General features: G+C 42.7%; 1 protein-coding gene across 4 annotated transcripts; it reads left to right on the forward strand.

Moving 5' to 3' along the window:
* Positions 1 to 2470: 2470 nt before the first annotated feature.
* coq8b (coenzyme Q8B) lies at positions 2471 to 27340 on the forward strand. 4 transcript variants are annotated; one of them, XR_013791065.1, is made up of 17 exons: positions 2471 to 2616; positions 3957 to 4138; positions 5012 to 5174; positions 6863 to 7074; positions 9098 to 9164; positions 9545 to 9619; positions 10813 to 10926; positions 12956 to 13041; positions 13342 to 13482; positions 15820 to 15901; positions 17172 to 17265; positions 18832 to 18973; positions 21099 to 21206; positions 22350 to 22415; positions 23171 to 23257; positions 25249 to 26634; positions 26720 to 27340. XR_013791065.1 is itself a non-coding variant. In XM_079513383.1 (16 exons), coding segments are annotated over exons 1-16 (1941 nt in total). In that variant the 5' UTR covers positions 2471 to 2615; the 3' UTR covers positions 25570 to 27340. The 4 variants fall into 4 exon arrangements, 3 of the variants coding, with proteins under 3 accessions (XP_079369509.1, XP_079369510.1, XP_079369511.1); XM_079513383.1 differs by having other exon boundaries at positions 25249 to 27340; XM_079513384.1 differs by having other exon boundaries at positions 5018 to 5174; positions 25249 to 27340.
* The last annotated feature ends 150 nt before the right edge of the window (positions 27341 to 27490 follow it).

A 27490-nucleotide genomic window follows, 5' to 3' on the forward strand; every position in this document is an offset into this window, starting at 1 on the left:
GCAATATACTTATGCATGCTAGACCCAAATGAAGTCTTTATTCCCTACTTGATCATACAGACTACAGTGTCACACAAAAGAATCAAAAGTAGCAGATCCACAAGCTTGTAGATCTGCAAGTTTCCACCCGACAAAGACCACAGGGAATATAAAATGCCCTGGGCAGCTATTGGTCCCAGAGTTGTGGGTGACCAATCAGAGCCCACTTTTTTATTTTTTTTATTTAAGAAAACAAACACACAGACAGACACACACGCATTAAAACCTGGGAGCTGACCAGTACAACCACAGTCTTATACTGTTGGCCACTAAGCAGCTCCAGGGGGAGCAGTTTATTGTTTATTGAATGGATCAATCACTTCCCACCCAGATCTTTCCTGCCCGTCCGGGGAATCGAACCGGCAACCTTTCGGCAACAAGGGCTCTCCTCTAACCCTTAGGCCACCGCTGCCCCACCGCTGCCCCCACTTCAAAGTGAGACTTTTTTGGTGTGACGTTGGAATCAGTCTGTAACCGCCTCTTGGAAACAAACCTGCCACACCGAAGTGTTCCACACTAATATAATATATAATGTCTACGCAGTGATATTAGTCTGGCCATCATGCCTGGCTATTGAGGGAACATACATTCTATAAGGTTGAGGGAACATAACCATTGTATGCCAGGTGATGGATGGGATATTTTGCATGAAGCTCATACCTGACTAGACTTGAATTGTGTTTCTGAGTTGACAGTTGTACATATTACTACTAGCAGATGGCGGTTTGCACTTAGCAGTTGTACTGAATGGCCTGTCTGCAGCCATAAATGGTAAAATGGTAAATGGTGCATTTATATAGCACCTTTATCCAAGGCGCTTTACATAGATTGTGCATTACATTCACCCATTCACACACACATTCATACACCGATTGCGGCGGAAACCATGCAAGGTACCAACCAGCACATCGGGAGCAATTTGGGGTTCAGTGTTGCCCAAGGACACTTCGACATGTAGACAGGAGGAGCCGGGATTCGAACCGCCGACCCATGGATCATTGGACGACCTGCTCTACCTCTTGAGCCACAGTTACCATGTGTTGCTGCTGCCTGGCCAGGTCTCTCTGGAGAATATGTCACCTCAGGTCTCAGTGAGATTTGCTGTTTAAATGAATGTCAAATCAAATAAATACGTTCTAGTTGTTGCAGATTTCTTCTGTTTGACAGACATTCTAGTTCAGTGAAGTCTAGTGTAAAAGTCCAAAGTTACAATTTAAACTTTCCACCTCCAACAAAAATGCGGATCACTGGCTTAGTGGCTTCCTTTAAAACAGACCTGAAAATCCACCTGACAAGAGGCTGAAGGGGGAGGTAAATATTCACTTCTCACTTCCCTATTACTCCTAACATTTTTTATATTTGTGATGATATTGTATCTGGTTGTTATGTTTTATGAATTGAATTCATAGGACCCAAATGGAAACAAGTTAGGTTAAGATCTGTTATCCTTTTAGAGTAGACCAAGTGTTTGACTACTCCGTTGCTGTTTGCATTTCTGTCCAATACGGTATTAAATCAATCAAAACCTGGAGTCACTATTTGGAGCATGTCATTTAATTTTTTTTTCTAAATAGCAGATGTGCAAGCTCATAACAAATATTTTTTTAAGCATGGGAATTGTATACATTTTAAGAAAATATTGATGTATAATGAATGTATTCTTATGCAGGTGTACATGCATGAATTGAATATTCATTATGGACGAATAAAAATATATAAAAAAACGAAATAAAATAAACACATTTCTGCTAATAAGGTATTCAGTCAATCAATCAATAAACATAAACATGATAAGTGTGGACAGTAGTAGCTACAGTAGGCCCGCGGGAAGTACTTTACACTCGCAGGGGCTGAGCGTCTAGTAGGGGGTGCGCGCGCGCGACGCGCGCCGCAAAAATGCGCGTGCACGCGCATCATGCACGCGCATTTTCGCGCATTTTCACGCGCAAACGTGGCCTTTACTTTCCCTCTCCACACGCAAGTTATATGAACGAACTGACACAGGCAATTAACCAGGATAAGGTGCCAATACTGTGATACAGCATATTGTATTATTTTTTTTCTTCTTCCCCTCCTGTTCGAGGGGGGGCTGTGCCTGGGGGGAGGGGGTGCTACAGCCCCCCCAGCACCCCTACTTCCCTCAGCCATGGCCTATATGGTTTTATTAAACTCTCCATTGAAGAGGACAAGAGGACAACCTCCAACTAACCCCCCCTCCCCCCTCCCCCTCTCAGAAAATCCGATTGGACGCCGTTCCCACCTTTTCCCCGCCCTTTATGGGCACTGATTGGACAAACATCCACAGAAGTACACGCCCTCAATCGGGCCGCAGAACCTATCACAGGAAGCGCGAGCCAGCGCACGTGTCCTCTCTGAGCGCTCATTGCTCGGGCCAAAACTATCCCCGCCCCCGTGGTCAAATAATGCGAGAATGTGATTGGACGTCATGTCTGTCAAAGTGCTTTACTTCCTGGTTGTTTTGCGTGTTGTTTTTCTTCTGGTTGTTGAGTAGAGGAGGTCAGGTCACCGCTGTCACATTACATCACAGTGAATGGACATCGTTTTACAATAATTTAAGTGAGTAGTTTGATTCACAACTAACTGAACGTCCAATGTTATTGTTTTGTACGTGCACGGGTTCGTGGCGACATGTCAACATGTCACAACATGTCAACATAGCATGCTGTGCGTGTGTGCACTCTACTATGTAGATTCTGTGGAGTGTTGCATTAGCTTCTGTCGTTAGCCACCAGTTGCCAGTGTACAAAGAAATGTTCGATTACCAGTTACACAACGTGTACAAAGATGTTCGATTACAAATATATTTCAATTATAATTCAAAGATTTGCACATAATAGCAGATAGCGCGGCACAGACTGACGCGCTGTATATGGGCTTTCAGATCTGCTATTTTCGAGCCAATTAATTAGCCATAGTAGTATAAAATGTGGTTAAAGTGATAATGATTAGGTTGTTAGAAATTAGCCAATCTGTGACCAGGTAATCTATCTATAGGTTATTATGTACCAAGGTGTAACATGACACCGACACGTGTGTTACTGTATGTAATGATGCATGGACACAGCCATGTCACATCCAAGGTTAAACCCAGCAGTGTATAGAATGAAGAACCTTTATTTCATCCACAGATGGATACCATCAAATAATCACTTCCATTATGTGGAAAATGTGTCCTTATTTACATCTTCTGTCTATTGTATGGCCTATGGGGGTGTGTCTGCTCTGGATTTGTCTGTGTCTGGTCTTCAACGTTTTTCAGGCCAAGGACCCCTTAAATGAGAGAGATGAAGTGGAGGGCGAGACCCCCCCACTACATATTGGATTCATGTTAAATGTGTGTTTTCAGATTTAACAATTTCACCCTGTACACCAAACCTGACGTCACTTGTTGTGAGCTTGTAGATCGGCTGTTTTGGGCTAAACAGCCCCATAATATGAATGCTAGGGTTCAAATGTTTAATGTAAAAAAGTCACACCCGTGTGAAGTGAGGGGCGCTCTTATCATCATACATCATCATGACGTAAAATAGACACTGTCTATTTGCTCAGACACTACGACGTAAAATTGTCCATTCATTGTCAATGGGAATTTAATGTTTGTGTAGGACAAAGTTTGTGTACAGTGTACACACACCAAAAGCTGGATATAGGAGGGGCTAGCGTCCCTCACAAATGGAAAAATAGGGATCTAGACATCTCGGTTAAGTTCTTACCGGACACCACTGTGACGGGTTCTAGACTCGGACAACCAGCTCCCATTGAGTAGTATTTTATAGGGGGTAATTGGAGATTTGTCCCATATTGTAATCTTGAGGCATTCATCTGTCTGGTCTGCTGTGTGTGTGTGTGTGTGTGTGTGTGTGTGTGTGTGTGTGTGTGTGTGTCTCTTTCTGTAGTGTCTCTGAATGAGCTGATGCAGGTGCTGCGAGGGGCCGGCAAGGTGGGCTCCTCGCTGGTTTGCCTCCAGGGGGAGCAGCTCCGACTGATTGCCTGCAACTCCACGGTGGGGGCCGGGGTCAAGGCTGCCCAGGAGATGGTGGAGGGGCTCATGGGCACCGTCATGGGAGGAAGTGCTACGGTGAGAACCGATACATGTCAAGGACCCCCAAAATTGATACTTATTATCCCGTGGACCCCCATTCGAAAAGATATGCCAAAAATATATAAAATAAATGAATATCTATCTATCTATCTGGTGTACTGTACAAGCTCTCAGCGCTGTGAGATTGTAGATCTGCTATTAGTTAAATGTGATGAAGTTCATCCAAATGAGGGATTTGCAGCGATACAACACATGAAGAGCAGCTGATTTCACCCATTTAGACCTGAGGTCGATTCTAAAAACGCCTCCTAAAACCTAACCTTTTCTGAAAACTTTAAATTCTTACTAGAAAAAATAAAAAACGTTGCTATATGAGACAGAGGACACATACAGTGGTATGTGACACAGAGGATGCACGTATAATAGGTAGTTGTTCTCTTAATTGTTGAGGCATGGCTCCCCCAACCTTTGTAATTTCCTAATGTTCATCAGTCTAATGTTCATCAGTCTTGGCCCTATAGTGGCCACATCATCTGTATGTCAATTTACAATATAGGCCCAATAAAGGCACCCTCATCCAGAGTGGGAAATCAGATTTGGTAGTAATTTTGCACCCTTGTCAACAAAAAATATAGAGTACGACAACAACAATGTAGTGCTTCAAAGAAACTAGGATAGCATGTAAACACCAAAGCTAGCATATGTCTCTAAACAACATCATGCTATTCTTAACATTCCACAGTAATGAATTCACACACCTTTACATTGTCAAAACAAAAGATGTTTCACTCTGTCTAGAGCATTGTCAGTGACTTTCTCTGTTTACACTTCCTCATATCTGTCCAGTAAATAATACACAGTACACATTGTTTTGGCTAAGTGGCGTGTCCAACCGTGCTCCTCTTGCAGCAGCAGCAGTCTATAAAGGACGAGGATGTGTTTGCTACTGACGAGGGCTGGGAGGTGGTGGACCCTGAAGAAGCATCCAAATGGTCCGTAGGCACCGAGTTTCCTCCGGATGCAGCCGAGCAAACCCAGGCTGGTGCCGGGGCCACAGAAGAGATGCCAGCAGGTATTGTTAAAGTAGTGAAATGAAAAATACCTTTTTATTTCACACTTTTAGACCAGATCCATGGTCATCATATGGGCAATTGGGCATACCTAACAATGGATGCCAAAACAATGGGAACATTTACTTTTGTGTGTATTTTTATATATAAATAAAAAAATCTAATTTGAATGACTTCCAACCAAAACGTGCTACGTGATAACGTGTCAACTCGAGATGAATAAAAATGAATCTTTGATTTCATCCACCTTTTTGATTCCCATTGCTGCATTCCTCCAAACACAGCTGATATTGATACAGAACTACTCTGTTTTTAATCTCATTCAAGATGACATCCAGATTCCAGACAGTGTATTAATCATTTTAAAATGAATCGGCATGCTAAAATATATATCTGAGAACATTATAGGTTAGAAATAAGCCACATAGTAGCTGCAGAGAGAGGGAAGGATGAGGCTGGCAGGCCACTGCGTCAGGCACCCAGAACTTGAGGCAAGTACATTGACCCTATGGGAGCCAACCCAGGGCAAAGCCAGGAGGGGAAAGAAGCGTACCACCTATGTAGACGTGCTGCAGCACGACAGCTTGGCTGAAAACACAGAAGAGCTCAAGAACCTGATGTTGGATAGAAAATTGTGGAGGGCAGCGATCCAGGAATCCCGAGTTGGTGTTGGCTAGACCTCACTCTCACAGCAACTAACTAGTAGCTGCATGCTCTGTATCTGACCTGTAATGTTTTGTAAACGCACAACTCCAGCTTCCCAGACTTATTTTCCTATAGACTGAAGGGATGCAACACTCTCGATTGGTTCAGAAGCACACAGCCTTCCGTTTTAGTCTGAAATTTCAAAATAAAAAAGCCATTGCACCCCGTCTTTAAGTCTGCCATGTTGACATGTCCTTTGTATTGTCGGGAAGAAACCTTATCTTCATATTTTAACTTTTAGGGTTTTCTTTTCATAAATTAACGCCCAACTTGACCATACTACAGCCTCACACAAAAGCAACAAAAGTAACAGATCCACAAGCTCGAAATTGAGACATTATTATACAATAAAGTGAAGAGATTATGACTTTTCTCTACAGTAGGTGTGATTTCCCCCCCCCCCCCCCCCCCCCTCCAGTGTGTTATGGAATAGCCTTTATATTTTTCAGCACTGCATACAAAGAACCATATAGTCTTGTTTAGTTGATTTAATTGTTGCTCTCACTGTTTTTTAGATTAAAGTTCTTAGGCTGACAGATTTTGATTCATTTTGCACAGTTTTTCATGTTGCACAGTAACAATAGCCAATCTACAAGCTCTCAATATGTTGCAGATGCATTGAGAGCTTGTAGATGGGCTATTTTCAGTATTTTGTTTAAAAGATTGGAGCATTTGAAGTGGTCAAATTTGCAATATGTAGTATGGCATCATCTATTTCATAAAAGCAAGAGGTTAAAGCCTTAATTTCTTCACCTGGTTGGCTGTATGTAGAACAGCAGGAACAATAATACTAAAACATCATCATTTTACATATTGTGTTAATTGTTTAGGGAGCAGCGCTAGTCTGGGGGGCTCCTTTCAGACTGTTTCACAAATCGCATTACAGGACATTCTTTCAGTCGTGAGATTTTGCTTTAATCCATGCGTATTTTCGGCCAATGTGGTAACTATCCCTGCCTCCAACCCTCTCTGCTTCCAACCACAGGGGTGCCTCCTCCGACCCCAGGGACAGCGGCTCCCGGCGGGGCTGGCTGGCCAGGGCAGACTGCCCGCTTCCTCCACATCCCCGCTAGGAGGATCCACCACTACCAGGTCAGGCTTGTCCACGACGCAGTGGTGGCCGCCAGACTCACACCAGAGGACATCCAGAAGGCCAGAGAGGCAAAGAAGGCACTGGTCAGACCTGTCAGGCAAAAGGTTTGGTTGCATCAGGAGTCATGACTGCATCATCTTAATGCGAAATTGTTCTGATGAATATGGTTCGTCTCTCTCGGGTGGAAACCTCACTTAAAAAAAAAGTAGCAAGTCGACAAGCTCGCATCACTGCGTTTCGAGCTTGTGGATCGGATACGTTTGTGTGATCCTGCAGTATGATCAAGTAGGGCATTGATTGATTGGATACTTTATTAACAGTTTGTAAACAGTACAGTGGTACGATTTTACAGTGATTGTACTCAAAATGCCCTACGGGCTTGTTTCCATTGTGGTCCTCCTAGTAGGTATTCAATTAATCAATTAAGTTACGAGAAAACGTTAGAATATGGGGATAAGAGATTTCTGCCCGACTGCGACGATCTGCCCCATGTAATCAAAAGAATGTCTCTGGTGACCTGTAATGTACAATCATGTCAAGTACTCGTTTTGTCTTTTGTTTTTGTCTTTTGTTTTTTTGTCTGCATTGTAATGTCCATATTGTGGTAAAGTTGTTGTTTTCCTATGTTGTGTGGTTCTCTATACTGTACATTGAATTGCGATTGAACAGTTGTGCAATTTCAGAGCCTCAATAAAAATACATTGAAAAAAAAATGTCTGTGTACCAGGCCTGGGTCAGGCCATTTCCCCTGCCTGCATTAATGTGTGGCATTTTAAAAAAACAACACGGCTACTAAAAACATCTATAGCTCATAAAACCTGCCTCTTTAATTCTGGATGTCAAAGCGTTGGATGGGATCAACTGCTCTAGTTTCAAGACGACGGCAACTGTGGCTCAGGAGGTGGTTCGAATCCTGGCTCCTCCTGTCTACATGTCGAAGTGTCCTTGGGCAAGACACTGAACCCCAAATTTCTCCCGATGTGCTGGTTGGTACCTTGCATGGCTTCCGCCGCAATCGGTGTATGAATGTATGGGTGAATGTAATGCACAATCTATGTAAAGTGCCTTGGATAAAGGCGCTATATAAAAAAATGCACCATTTACCAAATGCACCAAGATACTTTGTGGCTCGTTCCAGTCCATGCGGAGGGGGCAGAAAATGCAACTGTGTGTGTGTGTGTGTGTGTGTGTGGTCAAGGTTATTGCATGGCTATAACCTTGAAACCACATGGCAAATGTCTTTTACACAGCTGAAATGGAGCATACCAGGGTTCAAAATATGAAATAGTGCATTGTAACTTGTTCCTATGTTAAGCTTTCTGTTTGTCCGCATCCAGCCCTATCAGAACATCTAATGCCGTCACTGCCCTGGTTAAGAAACACTGTTTTAACCACTTGAACCCTAGCATTCCTATTTGGGGAGATCACAACACGTCAAGTTGTGACGTGTTAATAAATCCATCACACCGTCACTTCAGACTCATGCCACCTGGACGAAGATGCAGAACTTTGAAATGGCAAAAAGTACACTTTAGTGGTTTTGTCCCTTTTAGCCATTGCTTCACTAAACAAACTGCCTCGCTGATATGATGGTTCGGTGTATATTGGGGCATTCATGTATTGTCTTAGTGTTATGTTATGTGCGGCGGCGGCGGTGGCTCAGGGGTAGAGTGCCTGGATGGGAACCGCAAGGTTGCCAGTTCGAACCCGGGCTCCCCCAGAGTTACTGTCGAAGTGTCCTTGCGCAAGACTCTGAACCCCTAATTGCTCCCGATGTGCTAGTTGGTGCCTTGCATGGTTTCCGCTGCCATCGGTGTATGAATGTGTGTGTGTGAATGGGTGAATGAATGTAATGCACAATCTATGTAAAGCGCCTTGGATAAAGGCGCTATGTAAATGCACCATTTACCATTTATGTACTATATGGGTTATGTGTTTTCTGTTGGAACACTGTGAAGATGAATCTATCCCTGAGGGGACAAAGACTTATTATTACGTTGTGAGCTATCGCCAGAGCGTAGTATAGGGTTTAAGTTGTTAAACTATTAATAATGCAGACCGTTTCCTCAGCATAGATTTGAATGTCTGGCGTGTGACATTAATAAATCATCATCTTTATTCCCCCAGCTGAGTGAGCGTGCCAGAGAGCAGAAGGTTCCTGCCACTAGAATGAGCAGGCTGGCTAACTTTGGTGGTAAGATGTTTTTTTAATTCTTTCTCTGCGATGTACGAATATATCCGTACCCCCCAACTATGGGACGTTATCGGCAGGTACGAACATGTTCGTACCCCCTCGTATACTCTGTGTATATACTGTAGTGGTTGAGCCCCAATGCAGCTTTGAACATTGATCCGGTTGCTATGCAACGCCTCCACCAGCTATGGGACGTTACAACACTGCAGGCTAATTTGCATGGGGAAAAATGTTTCTTTGGCCGACTGATTTGTGCTGATTAAATGCTAGTCTATTGCAATCTGACAGTTTTCAGTAGCCTTTGACTAGTCTGAACAAGACTGTTTGGTGTGGAGTCACCTTTACACAACTTCATCTGATTGCTCTCTCTCTCTCGACAGGACTGGCAGTAGGACTGGGTATCGGTGCCATTGCAGAGGTGGCGAAACAGTCTTTCGGTGGCAAACGTCAAGGAGGTAAAGCCTTCAGTCACTCTTGTCTCGTAGTCTTATCCTCAGGTTCTCTGTCCTGCTGCTCATAGTCTCACGTATGGAAGCTCTGATCATGAGCAATCGATAAAGCGGAAGTGAAGCCTCCTCCCCACCTCTGCTTCGTCTTTACAGTCACGCAAATTCATCCTAATATAAAAAAATGGATATAAAAAGATGAAATGTAAAGATATTTTCAAATATATTTTCGTGAACGGCAATGCCAGCTTCATTACTCGGGTTTTGGGAGGTGTAGTTCCAGACTATATATAGCATTCAGAGATTGTGGAATAGTTGTCTGGCTATGCAAAGCTATCCTGCTCGCTGTCTTTTATACCGTCAACCCCTTACGACACCAGAATGGTTGAGTGCAGTCCAGAGTTGGCAGGATGTAGCAGACAGATGGACATTTTAGTAGACCCAGGAGATGTTGTCTAGATATTTATTAGAACCTGCCAAGCAGCAGGCTGCTGTTAAATCACCTTGTTAACAAATCTGTCAGGCAGTGTTATCAACGGCTTTAAATTGCTGTTAAATCATGTACCACTGTCACAGTCTTGCCACTGCTGTCAGGATACCGACCTTCACTTTTCACTGACTTTTCTTCCAGTATCGAAATCTGGCCCATGACCGCATTTTTAGTTTAACTTTATATGTTGGACCTTAAAACTTTCAATCCGGGAAGGCATCTGTGTCACATTAGTTAGCTGTTGCTACAGTATATAAACATTTATTAGCATTCATTTAAAAAAGACGTTTTTCAGAGAACTTACGTAGGTTAGGATCTAGAAGGCGTTTTTAGAATCGGTCTCAGGTCTAAATGGCAGTCGAGCACAATCAACTTTACACTTTGTATTATAGTTCAGTGGTTCTCAAGGTGTGGACCGGGGACCACCAGGGGTCTTTGAGTGTTCCAGAGGGTCCAGGCAAATGATAGTAATAGGAACCAAATGGACCCTTACGTGTCTAACTCAGAGAGCGTACAAATGGACCAAATGGATTGGGGTGTCCTGAAGATCCAAATGGTATCATAATGATATATGGTGGTCCCTGGCATATCTTTTCATATGCCAGGTCCGAGGGCTGTTCATTTGGGGCTCCTTGATATAAATTGTTTGAGGTACCACTGTAGTTCACTATACTTGTCTTGTGTGTGTGTGTCATCCATCCATCCCTCCCAGATGCTCTGCTGGACTCTCCTCTTATGTCGGAAGCCAACGCAGAGAGGATCGTCAACACGCTGTGTAAAGTGAGAGGGGCTGCGCTCAAGATCGGCCAGATGCTCAGCATACAAGGTACATCTCACGGTTCATATTGTGACTCTGATCTCATTGGATTAGAGTTAGAGTGTTGGGATCTGGATACTGGAGGAACCGGTTTTATAATCACACTGTTAAAGCTGGTATGTGGACTTCACGTCTGCTACACAATTACAATACCAGTGGTACTCAAATGTTTTAATTTCATGGAGCACTTTAACTCTTGAGAGTGTAACTTTACAGAATTGGTTTCATTTCTACACTCTCAGAGTTACAGACCTGTTCGGGTCCATTTGGAACCTCCTATATAGGAATCATTAAAGGGAACCGTAAAGGAATCAGACCGATAAGAGGGAATTTGGTAAATCCTTTTTTGAGAAGTACGAATATATTCGTACCCCCCAGCTATGGAACGTTATCTGCTAGGTACGTATATATTCGTAGCCCCAGAGCAGCATTTAACAATGGTCCGGTTGCTATGCAACGCCTCCGTCACCACCAGCTATGGGACGTTACAACTCCTCTCCATTAACCTCGGTTCAAAGCAGGATTTTCAAAGCTCCATAACTCGGAATCTACGAGCATTGTCCTTTGTGATCGTCATCCATCCAAAGTTCGGATGTCATTTGTGACTTTGTCTCGCATCGCTCCCGACATGTAAAGGTTTCTGGCGACAGGTAAACGGTGTGCGCTAATGCTAATGATATCCAATGGTTACAGTGAGTGTGTGCAGGGGGCTACAGCGGAAACTAATTCTCTTAAAGTGAACGCAGGTGATGGCATAGGTTAACTACATTTATGCTACCAGCTAGCAGCACAGAAAGAATTAAGCAACCAGAATCATTAAAAACCTAAATTATAGTACAGTATATTACAGCAGCTATAGAGGATGTCGTTTGAGTGACATTGGCACAGGGATATGGAATGTAACCAAACATGGACATTTTCTGTGTCCACAAAATGCTTTGTGATATATTCTATAACATATGTTCTAAAATTGGCAACATGGCAACCAATTGGCTGGTTGCCATGTTAAATCTCACGATAATCCACACCTTCAATCACTTTATATCATTCCCAGCTGCGTTACATTGATCCCACAGCTCTGTAGCTGAACTGGGGAAGGGGAGCACTTGATTGCCTTACAAACACTGGCCGTGCGGGCGTTTAAGCACCGCTCGCGCTCATATGACTATGAATGAGTGGCTCCGGGCGGCCTCATAAAAACATCAAGCTTCCTATTCCCCTGTCTGAGTTAAAACAAGGAAGTGTGCCTCGCTCTGGTGGGCGCAAAGTGTAGCTACTTTTGTGAATTAGGAATTGTTTTGAGGTTAATATTGCTTTATGTTTGTAACCGTTTTAGAAAAGCAATAAGCCACTTGAGGTCCCAGCTTACCGGGTATTTTATAATGGCTGAAAGAGTCGGAGACACTCCGCTATGTGTCGTGTCTCACTACGCCTCTCTTGCTTTAGTATATGTTCCCAAGCTGACTGCAATATTAAAACAATGAATCAACGTATTTTGACACGTGCCTTTCTCGAGGTGTCATTTTGCAACATGCAATCGCCACAAATAGAATAAGGTTTTGGGGAGAGAGAGAGAGAGAGTGTCACCTCACCTTGGGAGTTTCGTTGTGAAAGACTTATCACCCTTGAGTTCACCCCTACAAAAGCTTTTTTTTTTTTTTTCTCCTCATGTTTAAATGGAGTAGTTCTCAGTCGCCATGAATATAGGCTATCTACTTTACAAGGTTACAAGGCATAGTCGCAGACATGTTCAATCTTCCATAAAACCCTAATGATCTCTCATATATTTCATTAAAACATGTTAAAGTCTTAATCTACAATTTCCTTAACTGGCTGGCTGGCTAAAACATAATTTTACATATTTCCTTATTCATGAAACACAGTCCTAGTGTGAGGCTGATGGGGCTCCTTTCATGCCGTTTCACAAATCACAGATTAGGACATGGCCTTACAAAATGTTTCTGTTGTGAGATTCTATTTTAGCTTTAATCCATGTGTATCCAATACGACTGTGTGCTCTGTCCTCTCTCCTCCCCAGACAACAGCTTCATCAACCCCCAGCTCCAGAAGATCTTTGAGAGAGTGAGGCAGAGTGCTGACTTCATGCCTGTCTGGCAGATGAGCGTGAGTCAAAGACTTTTAATATGCAAAGATAGTCCACCTCGGTTGGAGCCAATAGAGGCAAAATGATACACAAATCCTGCAAATGGTCTCCTAAGCAGGACATCTGTCTCCCCCGACACTGCCGACAGATGTTTTAAAATGATTAGTACAGCCTATCTTAGCCGTTGAATGCTTGCGTGTGTGTGCGTGTGTACTGAGTCAACTCCTTTTAGTTCATAGATACAGTATGTATATTTTGTGTAAGACATTTTAACACACCATAGAACAACAGATTTATCGGGACAAATGTTGTGTGTGCAGAAGGTTCTAGAGGAGGAGTTGGGTGCAGGCTGGAGAGAGAAACTATCGTCCTTCGAAGACAAGCCATTCGCCGCAGCTTCTATAGGCCAGGTGCATCATGGTGTTTTAAAAGATGGCAGAGAGATCGCCATGAAGATCCAGGTAAGACCGTTTGTATGCACTACACACACACTGTATACCAGTGGTTCTCAAAGTGGGTCCCGGGGGTCTTTGAGGGAGTTCCAGGGGGTCCCCAGCTAAATGATAGTTAGGAACCAAATGGACCCTTCTGGGACTGTAACTCAGAGTTACATTAACGTTGATTTTCCACTATAAATTGGGGTTCCAGAAATAGAAATGCCATTTAAATGGGGGTCCGTAGCCTAATGCAAGTCAAACTGGGGGTCCTTGAAAATAAAATGGTTGAGAGTCACTGCTTGAGCTGTAAAAATCTTCAATTGGGGGTCCGCGGGATGATAAGTGTCAATTTGGGGGTCCTTGACATGAAAAAGTTTGAGAACCAATGGTATACACTGCATGCACACACACACACACACACACACACACACACACACACACACAAACCATCTCAAGCTGCTCTATAGACTTTTTGTTTATTTTACTCTCTGTATTATCTATATATATATATATATATATATATATATATATATATATTCTCTTAGTACTAGGGCTGTACAGTCAATTGGATGCATTATATGCATGTCCAAAACTGTTAATTCAAATTCAAAAATGGCAAAAGTAGCAGCTTGCAGATCTGCTACTTTTGATACTTTTTGTGTATGGGAGAAGAGATAATATGGAGATAAGAGATTTCTGTGTGACAGCAAAGATATATTCGATGAGTAGCTGTGGCTATCGCTCAAGCTTTTGGTGGGCGCTAGCCCCTCCTATGTCCAGCTTTGAGGGTTTGTGTAAACACAAACATTGTCTTAACACAAACATTGAATGCCATTGACAATGAATGGTCAGCTTTGAGTGTTTGTGTAAACACAAACATGGAAGACGAAGGTGAGGAGTGAGGACGCAAATTCTGAGATGAGATGCCGGAATGAGATGATGTATGATGATAAGGGCACCCCTTACTTAACCCATTTTGGGCCGGAACCCCTTTTGGTGTTTTAACTAAGCATTATGTTATACTTTAACTATTGAAAAATAGCAGATCTACAAGCTCATAGCGAATATATATTCTTTCAGAACGAACGTTTTTTTATTTCGACGTTAAGTTCACACGGGTGTGATTTCCTTTTTTTTTATGTTTACAGTCTTTGATACTCTACTGAGCAGTCCATGCTTGATCACTCTGTTAACTACAAGCTGGTTATTGCACTACTGAAACACTAGCAGGATTAATGTACCACTAGGTTACATGAATATCATATTTCATGTCTGACAACATTCAAGGAGAGCCATCACTCTGCAATAGTTCAGCTATAGTTTTCCACCTGTCCAAAGTCGCTTAACCCATTATTTAGGCCTGACGTCGAAATAAGAAAAACGTTCGCTCTGAAAGAATATATATTCAAAGATTTGTGCCGCATTTTTACGATTTTTCAAAAATAGCAGACCTACAAGCTCGTAGATGAGCTTGTAGATCTGCTATTTTTCAATAGCTAAAGTATAACATAAACATAATACTTAGTTAAAACACCAAAAGGGGTCCCCGCCCAAAATGGGTTAAACACTAAGACATGAAATATTTATTGGTTCACACAGTACCTTTTGTAAGATTGTTTGTGACAATCTGCAGCAAGCGCCCTCTTGTGGGTATAACGGTACTGATGCCAGTTATGACTTTTAGTTTACATACCATACATTAATTATGTGCATCATTTTCTATGCAAAATATAATAGTAGTTGACAGCCCTACTTGGCAATAGATTAATTTTAACAACATTAACCCTAGCATCCCTTTTTTCGAAAAATACATTAAATCTTTATTTTTTGCACAATATATTTTTCCACAGTATTTATCTCGCATCATCGCAAGTGGTTGTCATACATTGAAGTGTATAGGGCCTAAAGCGGCACTATGTAACTTTTGTTTTTATTAATTAATTTAGAATGTGTTATGCAATATAACTTGTACGAATTGTGTCTCCCTGCTCTTCTATCGAGACATTTAGATGTCTCACCTAGACACAGGATCTGACACGAATGTTTACCTGATGGTCATGGAGCAGGCAGGCTCTATTAGCTCAATCGTAAAAAATGTCAGGGTTCAAATCCGTTCATTGGTTCAGTGGTTGGGGTACCATTAACAACCTATAAAGCAAAAATGTAATTGTGCTTTAAGTAGCATGTGTGACGTGTCAAATTAACTAGGGGGTTTTCATGATTCTTAACCCATTCCACAATTTATGTTATTTAGATGACCTTAAAGATCATAAAAAAACCTTGAACGATTGCTATTGCAATTTATTTTGGGTCAAACCTTAGATTGACTGGCCTTGTACATGTTGTCATTGCGTTCTCCAGTACCCAGGAGTGGCAGAGAGCATCCACAGTGACATCGACAACCTGATGTCAGTGCTGAAGTTGAGTGTGGTGTTGCCAGAGGGTGAGTCTCTTCTACAGTACTTTTGCACCATGTTTGCATCACAATCTCCCTCAAGTCACCATTAAAATAATAATGTCTATGTGGACTGCTTTGAACACAGAGGTTGCATAAGTCACTGCCTGGCACTCTAACTTTTTCGTATCCCCCCCCCATCTGAAAATATTTTGAGCCAGGGACCCCCCCAGATGAGAAGATTTATGTTTTAAAAAAAGTAATTATTCAAAAATGTTCAAAAATAGCAGACAAGCTCAGTGTGGCACAAAGTGACGCGCTGTGAGCTTATATATCTGATATTTTTAGAACTACTGTTCTAACTAATTTAGACCGGGAACCCTTATACATAACTAATTAGGTCATTTTTGAATAAATATGTTTTTTTTCAGAAAATTAGAAGGCGTTTAGAATGGGGCTCAGGTCTGAATGGGCTAAACCACTGTTCTAAATCCTAAGAGTTTTCTTTATATCGCAAAAATCTAAAATGGCATTTAACGGGTTAAAAATAATTGCCGACGGTGGACTGCTTTGAACCCGGAGGTGGCATAACTGGCTTTCTTGGCATGGTGCCCTGGCACGGCAGTAAGTCATGTCCCAGCCTCCTTCAGGAACGTAGTTTTACTGGAAGTATTACTCAAAGACTCGAATCTGTCACGCATTGCGCATGATGCCACAAATAAGAAATTAACATTAACATTTCATTTCACTTTTCACATTCACCTACAAAACGTGAGTCATCGTGCCCTGACGTTGCGGACCCCTCATAACTTAACGGTGGCAACTGAACCAGTCGAGGAATCATCTTGTGTTGTCCTGGATCGCATTCACTTACAGTAATTACAATGCGTTCCACTTACTGAAATTGGTTTCTTGAGTGAAGCTCTTTATCGGTTTTGATGCAAGCTTTATTACCTACAGTACGCTCATAATAATTGGACATGCTGATGTTGCCATAAGTGGCTTGAGGAGGTAAACGGTAATGACATGCTGTGTGACAGGATGCCTGGATGATTTCTGTGGCTCTTTAGGGTTGAGTTGACGGCAGGCATCAGATTGCAGTCATCTTAATAATAAGCTGTGTGTGTGTGTGTGTGTGTGTGTGTGTGTGTGTGTGTGTGTGTGTGTGTGTGTGTGTGTGTGTGTGTGTGTGTGTGTGTGTGTGTGTGTGTGTGTGTGTGTGTGTGTGTGTGTGTGTGTGTGTGTGTGTGTGTGTGTGTGTGTGTGTGTGTGTGTGTGTGTGTGTGTGTGTGTGTGTGTGTGTGTGTGTGTGTTGCAGGTCTCTTTGCGGACAGCAGTCTGCAGGTTCTTCAGAAGGAGCTGGCGTGGGAGTGTGACTACAAGAGAGAGCTGGAGAGTGCCAAGAAGTTCAGGTTTGGATCATCTTCTTTTGACTGTCATACACCATTTCACACTGCACAGGACAGGAGTATGCGATTGGACAAAGACTAGTGTGACTTTTTTGGGGATACATTTTTTTACATTATTTTCCGGAAGTGCATTATTTTGTCTATGGGACCCGGCAACTACTGGCGATAGCAGGCGATATTCGAAAAGTGGGCGGAGGAACGTCGCCCGAAAACATGAAAATATTTCATCTTTGGACGACATCGTCCAGCGATAGCCAATCAAATGGATGTGTTGCTTTGTTTACCCTCCATACCACCTATACGCCCACTAGAAGATGCTTTGTTTACCCTCCACACCACCTATACGCCCACTAGAAGATGCTTTGTTTACCCTCCACACCACCTATACGCCCACTAGAAGATGCTTTGTTTACCCTCCATACCACCTATACGCCCACTAGAAGATGCTTTGTTTACCCTCCACACCACCTATACGCCCACTAGAAGATGCTTTGTTTACCCTCCACACCACCTATACGCCCACTAGAAGATGCTTTGTTTACCCTCCACACCACCTATACGCCCACTAGAAGATGCTTTGTTTACCCTCCACACCACCTATACGCCCACTAGAAGATGCTTTGTTTACCCTCCACACCACCTATACGCCCACTAGAAGATGCTTTGTTTACCCTCCACACCACCTATACGCCCACTAGAAGATGCTTTGTTTACCCTCCACACCACCTATACGCCCACTAGAAGATCTGTATCGCCCAGAGATGCCGTTGTTCTCCCCCTGTTAAAACGCACTGTAAGTTAAAGCTACACTATGTAACTTTTTATCAATGATTATTACATGGCTTGGTTGAATGCTTGATTCTGATTGGTCAATCGCTTAATTCAGCTGTGAATTATGTGTCGATAATGACCGCTCCGCTGTATAACAGACCGCTGCCTAATCAAACCCTCTGAGCACCAGCTGCGCGGCTGCGCCCCGCTTGATTTACTGCTGTTTCCAACATGACAGCCATGTAAACACACACACACTAGTGACACACAATGTCATTTACAGCTAAACATTGCTCTTAAAAATGTTTTTGAAAACATTTGAGCGAGAAATAGACTAAGCAGGACCCGAAAATTGATTCTTTTTGATCAACTCACTTCCTTGTTTTCCGACAGTGCTGCAGCCCTGCAGGTGCAGAAGCAGCCAGCGCGAACTTGGAATACTTTTTTTGTTGTGTTTTGGGTCAATGTATTAATTTATGTTAGTTAGCCATGTAATAAGCGGGATAATATCTGGCTAGGTGGTCATTTTCGGGAAAAAATAATTTACATAAGTTACATAATAACCTTTCTTAGGTTCATAGGTTGAACTTAACAAACTACACCACAATTCAGTGCAATTGTTCAAAACCTGCAGTCTTAAATTTGCTTACAACTCCACTCCACTGAAGAAAAAAAAACGTTGTATTATTTTAGGCCTGATGGAGAACATAAGTATGAACACTGCCATAATTTGACGAATGGGATGAAAAATACCTACGTGTCCTTGTGTGTGTGTTGTTTGTCGTCTGTGACATTCAGGTCTTTGCTGGAGGGGGAAGAGTACTTTGAGGTCCCGGAGGTGGTCGATGACCTTTCAGGCCGCAGGGTCCTGACCATGGGGCTGGTCCAGGGGGTCCCTCTGGACCGCTGCGTAGACCTGGACCAGGAGACTAGGAACCAGGTGGGGCCTTAACCCATTTTGACCTTGATCAGATTCTAAAAATGTCTTCTACATCCTGACAGTTTTCTGAAAAAGCTATGTTTCTATGTCAGTCGTTCTTTGATTTTTCAAAAATAGCAGACATACAAGCTCGCAGCGCGCCACTCGGTGGCGCGCTATGAGCTTGTAGATCTGCTATTTTTCAATAGCTATATTATAACATAATGCTAACACCAAAAGGGGGTCCTGCCCCAAAATGGGTTAACTCATTTAGCCTGGGGAACCGGCTCAAGGTCTCCTGGGGCTCCCCGCCCCACTCGGCTAGGGTGCATGAATGTACTACAGCAACGATTCCCAACCTGTTGGCTGTTAGACAATTTGTAGGTAGGCCCCCAAATGATTGCCAAAACACTACGATTTTATTGATAATATAACATCTATCTATTAATGCACCACCTCTCTGCGTACGTAGTACGTACGTGTGTATGTACATCTGTAATCCACATAATCGAGAACCGTTCGCCCAACCGACTTCAAATTTGACACGCGTTCCACACCCCCACAGGGAGTGCAGTGCCCGGTGTCGAGCCCGGAGGATAGCCGGTTGTCCAGACCCAGCACAAAACCTCTGCCCGGGATCCGGACAATAATTGATCATACCTGAACACTCCTAGATCTCCATATATGGAGCTGGCCTGTTCTGACATCACAGTGATGTTCTGACATCGGCATAGACTCCATATTTGGGCATGCCTGACAAAGAAAGTAAATGTGTTCATTGTGATACCGCTTTAATGGGAACTTAAAGTATACCACCAGTCCACAGTACGCCATATAAACATTCTCTGAAAATGCATGCAGCCCACCCTTCTGACCACTTCCGTGTTAAGTGGTCAGATGAGTGATCCTGACCCTAACCCAGCTTTTGAGATATTCCAAGTGGGCCAGGACACTGGCTGTGGATCAGCAGTGAGTAATTAGCCCCTAATTGGAGTAATTAGGGGCTTCATAGATGATAGTTTAAATAGAATGCAGTTTTGTATTGTTCCAACCTCAATGTTCAAATTCATTTTCAGTGTTTAAAAACTACTTCAAACCTGCATGTCTACACAAAGTCCAGCTGGGCTCTCGGCTATGGGACTGCGACAGATCCCATAGCCTGTGTCATTAGGTCCTTTTATAGATATAAAACGGGATCACTGTAATCCATTATTTGACAGCCGTGGCTCAGAGATCCCGGACATGTATTGCGCTTGCGTGCAGCCATTCACTTCCTTGTTTACGGGCCTATTATCTCTTAATCTAAGGTGCTGTCCATGGAACGCCGATGTTCTGTCCTAATTTCAGATTTAACCAAGCATCTCGTTTGGAATATTAACGCTTCTAAAGAGAGATCAGACTTATTAGCACGAGGTAGTAATGGAACTATAACAAAAAACATTGCATGGATGCACCTGGGACGTATCCTCAGTGATGTATCCCAAGGTCATCGGGGTTTCGGGTCTCTCGAACATCATACCCCTCACTCAGGCGACCAAGCCGGGGTGATTAAGTCCCGACTTACGTCCCAGTAGCTACCCTCAATCAGTCCCACTAGGGCAAAACCAGGGCCACACAATCTGTTGGAACTACTCCAGAACAACTCTGCCAGGGCTGGGAGGTACGCTTCTGGTGCATGGAAGGACTAGGCTCTGTGGGTTAACATTATACCTCCCGGTTTTGGGGGGAAATTGAAGGCGGGACTTTTCAGGGTAAAATCTGCCCATCTGCTTGGCACTCTAGTGCCTTTATTCTGAAAGATTCCCTGGCAAAAGTAGTGTTAATGCATTTCGTCTCTGTCTGTTTGGAAACCTCATATGTCCAAAACTAGAAAAAGTTTCAGATCTGCTACTTTTGTGTGATGCTGTAGTTAGTATGGTCAAATAGGGCGTTCATTTACGAAGAAACAAAAAGTTAGAAAACCGAGATAAGAGGTTTCTGCAATGGTCAATGCTCATGTGCAAACTAAAGTTCAGATGGACTCCTCAAACCACTGAGGAGAACCCTGGATGATGATGGACTGATGGACTGACAGAGCCTTGTTCTTTCTTATGGCAGGATGTTTATTTTTCAGTCAATAATGTTCCGACTGCTCCTCTCCCTGCAGATTTGTTTTAAAATCCTCCAGCTGTGTCTCAGAGAGCTGTTTGAATTCAGGTTCATGCAGACCGATCCCAACTGGGCCAACTTCTTCTACAACACAGACACTAACAAGGTAAGGAAGATGGAACAACACCTGAGCCTATATAATTCATACTAAAGAAACAACAAATCCAGCAGAATCAATCAATCCTCATACCAAGAGAATCCATCAACACTCAAATCATGCCTTTTCTTTTCTACAAAAATGTGGAATTCAAAATCTTTTGCCTTTTTTGTGTTGTTATTGATTTTTTTAATTAAAGTTAACAACCAAGCTCCTAGAACTGCGAACTTGTATATCTGCTGTTTTTGAATAGTCAATGACGCGTATGCTTTCCTGATTTTGGGATATACTTCATCATATGACAAATAGTGGAATCAGCCTGTCTACAAACTCACAAATGGTGATTTATTTTCCTATTTTTTTAACATTTTAAAATTATTTTAACAGTTCCATGAAACAATGAAAAGTAGTAAAAAGCCCTTCGGACAAAACCTTTTAACTCCTTTGGGTCCTCAAACTGTCTGCTAAAGCAGCTAGCTCCACCACCTCCCTCCCTCTCATGCAAGTAATTGACAATATGTAAAGTCACAACACACAAACTTTGATGAGGCAGTATTGCTTTGTTTTCAAAATATATGTTTTTCTTCATTTCCTGAAAAATGAACATTTTGGAGTCAGTGGTTTCATCCCGACAGCAGAGATATGCATTTGAAATATCTTGTGTTGCTCTTGCTTGCTGTAAGTTGCTCTGCATTACGAGCGTCTGCTAATTGCCTACATTTTATTTTCTTCCACTATTTTTACATTTTAAGAATTTTAGGAGAAACGATCTTTATTTATTTTTTCTGAATCTGCTTTCTGATGGAAAACAAACGACAAATAAAGCGATCTTGTACTTTTCACCACATGGGCGACTGTGGCTCAGGAGGTAGAGCAGGTCGTCCAATGATCCATGGGTCGGCGGTTCGAATCCCGGCTCCTCCTGTCTACATGTCGAAGTGTCCTTGGGCAAGACACTGAACCCCAAATTGCTCCCGATGTGCTGGTTGGTACCTTGCATGGCTTCCGCCGCAATCGGTGTATGAATGGGTGAATGTAATGCACAATCTATGTAAAGCGCCTTGGATAAAGGCGCTATATAAATGCACCATTTACCATTTACCATTTATCAAATGACATTGTTGTGTTGTTTTGAACTGGTTTTGTCACTAGGTGATTCTGTTGGACTTCGGAGCTTGCAGGGGTTACGATGCATCCTTCACAGATACATACATACAGGTACTGTATGCATGATCAATATCATATTACGGTGATATGGAATACATTTAGAATCCTAATTGTTAAAGCTGCACTATGTAACTTTACTCTTCTACCTCAGATTTGAACTTTTTTTGTTTTTTCATTGAGCTAATAGCCTGCTTGCTCAGGAGATAAATTGAATCTTGACCATCAGGTACAAATCCCGTGTCTAGGTCAGACATGACCTTTGACACGATCTAAAATGTCTTAATAGAAGAGCAGAGAGACGTAATACAACCACCCCAATTCAATTGTATAAGTTATAATTGTATTGTTGTACCCTACCATCGAAACATGATCATCATGTACTATGATTATACTACTAGGAAGATTATCATTATTTTTATTTTTCAAAAGAGTGTACAGAAAGTGTTAAAATTATGTTTTTATGTGGTCACACCTCGCCCACAGCTGTTGTATGATAATGGGGAGGGGTTAGGCGAGGGGAGGATTTTATGATGTCTAAAGTGGTGCATTTCGATTGGGCCTTTTGACTCGAAGGCTTTCAGCTTTCAGGAAGAAACCAAAAATACACAGGGAAGACATATTTGAATATTATAACCACATCTGGGGTCTATAATGTTAACTCCATAGCGATTTACAAAACAGAGAAAGTACACTCCCATCTTTAAAATAGACGGATTGATCAGACTGTTGTATCTTAGAGGCAGAATCGATCATATAATCGAGGTGTGTGTGTGTGTGTGTGTGTGTGCGTGTGTGCGTTTTCTCAGGTGGTTCACGCGGCCTCTGTGGGCGATCGAGCCACGGTTCTCTCCAAATCCAAGGACCTCAAGTTCCTGACAGGTTTCGAGGCCAAGGTAAGAGTATTTTAGTCTCCACCAACTCTGCTGCACGGCTCATTCATTTTTCATACAGTTTGTCCTCCACCAGACTCCCTCCATCCATCTTTGATCTGTTCCTCTCCCTCCCTCCCTCCTCCCTCTCTCTCACCTCATAACGCATCGAGCTGTTTCCTCTACATCTCTTGCGTCTTGCTCTGCTCTCATTTCTGTCTTGGTTGCTAGTGGTACTGTGTTGTCCCTTAATCTATCAAATTATGATTGTGTTGCTGTCTGTCAGAAAACTCTTATCTCCATATTCTAACCTTTTTGTGTTATTTTGTAAATTAGCGCCCTACTTGATCATACTACGGCGTCACACAAAAGCATCAAAAGTAGCAGATCTGCAAGCTCGAAACGTGTAGATGCATATTTTCAAAGTTGAAGCCCCACCTTGCAGTTCGACCTACTGTACTACATCATCATCATCATCATACTATAATTCAGTCATAATTCAGTCAATGTCTGTCTGTCTGAATGAATGAATGTGTGTCAGAAACACCGCCGTATCTCCTCACCACCCGCGCCAATCACTTTTCACACAGGCATTGACCATAATAATATGGAGGTCTTAACGAAGCCCTTTTTTTGATTTTACACAATGTTTAATAATGAATTTATTAGTGAATTAAAAACGCACCCAGGGCAGAGTACCCCCGGCGGCCACAATGGGGGGGGGGGGGGGGCAATATCTCACAACGGGTAAGGGCTAGTGTGTATAATTCTGTAGGCACATGTATCATGTCAAGACGTGTTTTGAGGGGCACTAGCCCCTCCAATACGTTTGACATATGGCAGCCAAGTCTTGTTTAGAGCACTTATGACGCAATTCGATTGCCAGCCAAGACTATGGACCCCCCTGTGATGTACAAAAGCAAAAGAAGGTGCCCCTCATTTCATAGTACTCACAGAGCGATGACCATAACACTACAGGAAGTCAGCCATTTTTCATGTAGTGGCATTTTAGTGTATTTGTTTTTGACATTAAAATACAGTGGTCTTACTTTAGTATAACCAGATCCACCTCAAACTGGCTCAGTCCATTGTCTGTCTATTGTCTCCTTCAGGTGGAAACCTCATATGTCCACAAACGGTGACTTTTCAGGATTCACATTCAAACACTAAAAGTTCAAATATGGAGATAAAAGGTTTCTGCCTGACAGCGACGATATTAGTTAGTTAGTTTCATTTATTGTCCACGTGTGGAAGTTTGTCTTCGGTCTCAACAGTAAAAAACAAACAGTTACAACAACAGCAACAACACTTAACACAATTATTTTCTCATGGCAAAAGAAAGTGCAGGACAACAGTGGCAAATACATTGGAAAAACAAACAAATCTAGCGAGACATGGTATCATTTAGTGCCTTAATGGCATTTGATATGAAGGAGTTTTTAAAAATGTTACGGTTAGCTTTTGGTACTTTGTACCGTCTACCAGAGACATTAATGCTGTAAAGTTATCAAAAATGAGTTCTGAACCAATGTTGATTTCATCCACTAAAAGAAATCCACAGAGAAGAAACCAACTTTCTTCTCTGACGAAAACTAAATAAATACAAACGGAATACTAACTAAATACAAAATTAGCTATGACGACTAAAATTATGACGTCAAAATAATAATTAAAAACTAGACTAAAATGTTATGGAGGGACTAGTGGAGAAGAGTTTGGTTGCGCTCAGGTGTGAAAATAGCAGATCTACAAGCTCACACCCCACTGCACTGTGACATGTTGCAAACCGTGAGGTTCCCAGTTCGATCCCGGGCTCCCCCAGAGTTGGTGTCGAAGTGTCCTTGAGCAAGACGCTGAACCCTTAATTGATCCCGATGTGCATGCACGTTGGTGCCTTGCATGGTTTCCTCCGCCGTCGGTGTGTGTGTGAATGGGTGAATGCAATGCACAATCTATGTAAAGGGCTTTGGATGAAAGCGCTATATAAATGCACCATTTACCCGCCCCTCTGTCAGGCCTTCATGGACGCCCACGTGGAGGCGGTGATGATCCTGGGCGAGGCCTTCGCCTCGGACGAGCCCTTCGACTTCAGCACGCAGAGCACCACGCAGCGCATCCAGAGCCTCATCCCCGTCATGCTGCGCCACCGCCTCACGCCTCCGCCCGAGGAGACCTACTCCCTGCACCGCAAGATGGCCGGCTCCTTCCTCATATGCTCCAAGCTCGGGGCTCGGATCGCGTGCCGGGACATGTTCCTGGACATCTACAACGCCTACGCCCAGAGGCGGCAGGCCGGCGAGAGCGGTGGTGAGGCCACGCAGCAGGTGGTAGTGTAGGGGCCGAACTGAACTGCCCAGTCCCCTCTCGGCCCTTGTGGAGCCCAGAACTGGACACGCTGGAACCGGACATGGAGCTTTTTCAGACGTGGCTTTTGTTGTAAATACAGGGGATGAAAGGAGTGACGATTCTAGTGGTTGTTTCCTTACTCTTAATAACCGAGCCCTCAGTGTAATGTCTGACATAATGCTTATGTCTGATTTATACATGTTTGCACATGGGTGCCGCACACCAAACAATAGTCGATTTGCAAACTTGCAATGTGTTGTGAGCTTGTAGATCAGGCATAGGCCTCCCTGGGGTCTAGTCTAGGGCCACAAGAAGATAACTAGTAGCAGCCTGGGCTGGCGTTGTGACCACGGATGCGTTTGAGTCACACCACTGGACTTAAACCTCCATGCAGTCTGAGACTAATGTGCGTTCAATTGTAGTAGTTTGGAAGTACGCTGGATCTTGAACTGGTTTTGCTTGGGAATGTAAATTATGATGGGGAAACACTCTCAATCTCTAAACACTGCAGGACTGCAGGTGTGCTTTGCTACTTAAATTGTATTACAGTATTAACATACTATACCATACAGTTTGGTTAAGAATTATGTTTTATTCATTAAAACAAGATCGGCGTGGCCATGGCTCAAATATCACATTCTCTCAACCAAGCACTTGCTGTTCATAACAATACCTGTAAACAAACGAGTACATGGTGTGAAAGTCGATCACAATGAGATTGCTGTTGACGGAATGTACACCAAATGGCTATATCGTTGCTGTCGGGCAGAAACATCTTATCTCCATATTATTATTATTTTTCCCGTAAATTAACAGGCTACTTGATCATACTCTTGTGTCACACAAAAGAAGCAGATCCACTTTGCGACCCGTTTCGAGCTTGTAGATCTGCTGTACTTTTGGTACTTTTGAATTTGTATCCTGAAAAGTAACGGTTTTGGACATGTGAGGTTTCCACCCAAGAGAGACGATCGATATACAGTAGGAACTGTTTACGTGGATACGAATTGATTATTTAATGACTCTTGAGTGTTGGTTTATTTGAGTCATCAGTAGTTCCAATGCCTCTGAGTGTTGGTTTATTTGAGTCATCAGTAGTTCCAATGCCTCTGAGTGTTGGTTTATTTGAGTCATCAGTAGTTCCAATGCCTCTGATCTCCCTGTGGCAGAACATGCAGAGCATGAGGTCCTGTAAGTACTTTCCAAACTCAACTGTCAACTTAACCCATTCTGACCTGAGATCAGATTCTAAAAATGTCTTCTACATCCTGACAGTTTTCTGAAAAAGCTATGTTTCTATGTCAGTCGTTCTTCGATTTTTCAAAAATAGAAGATCTACAAGCTCGTAGCGCGCCACTCGGTGGCGCGCTATGAGCTTGTAGATCTGCTATTTTTCAATAGCTAAAGCATAACATAATGCTAACACCAAAAGGGGTTCCCTCCCAGAATGAGTTAACTGAGGTTAGCACATTCATCTTGTAAATGGCAAGATTCTTTCCTAGGAATTGGAAAAAGGAAAGCACATTTTCCAGCAGGTTTGGAATATCTCACCTCTTAAACAGCCGTCTGCTGTTCTTCTGGGGGCATAATGTTTCCTATGCCCCATGTCAGGCAAAATGACCTATTGGCTGTCAGCTGGTGAACAATTCCTTATTCATAAATGTGTTACGCAAACAGAATTGCAATAAGAGTTACTTAATCCTTTCGGATTGTACATCACAATATAATGTCTTTTGGAAAAAATAAATAATATATCAAATTGTTTGTCTTTGAATGTATTATCATTGACTAATTGTCATGATTTTATTTACGCAATAACCTGAATACTGTACATGTGTAGTGCAGTGTGCCAATCTTAAAATGGAGAAGAAATGTCACTTGAGCCTAATTTATGCTCTGTTGCATGACAGA

This window comes from Electrona antarctica (genome assembly GCF_951216825.1).
Source record: "Electrona antarctica genome assembly, chromosome: 11".
NCBI lineage: Eukaryota > Metazoa > Chordata > Actinopteri > Myctophiformes > Myctophidae > Electrona > Electrona antarctica.

What these genes read in the sequence shown, in the direction of transcription:
- coq8b (XM_079513383.1), top strand. An exon ending in TCAGACCTGTCAGGCAAAAG is followed by an intron (nt 7,075 to 9,097) that starts GTTTGGTTGCAT and finishes TTATTCCCCCAG; the next exon opens with CTGAGTGAGCGTGCCAGAGA. An exon ending in TCACAGATACATACATACAG is followed by an intron (nt 22,416 to 23,170) that starts GTACTGTATGCA and finishes GCGTTTTCTCAG; the next exon opens with GTGGTTCACGCGGCCTCTGT.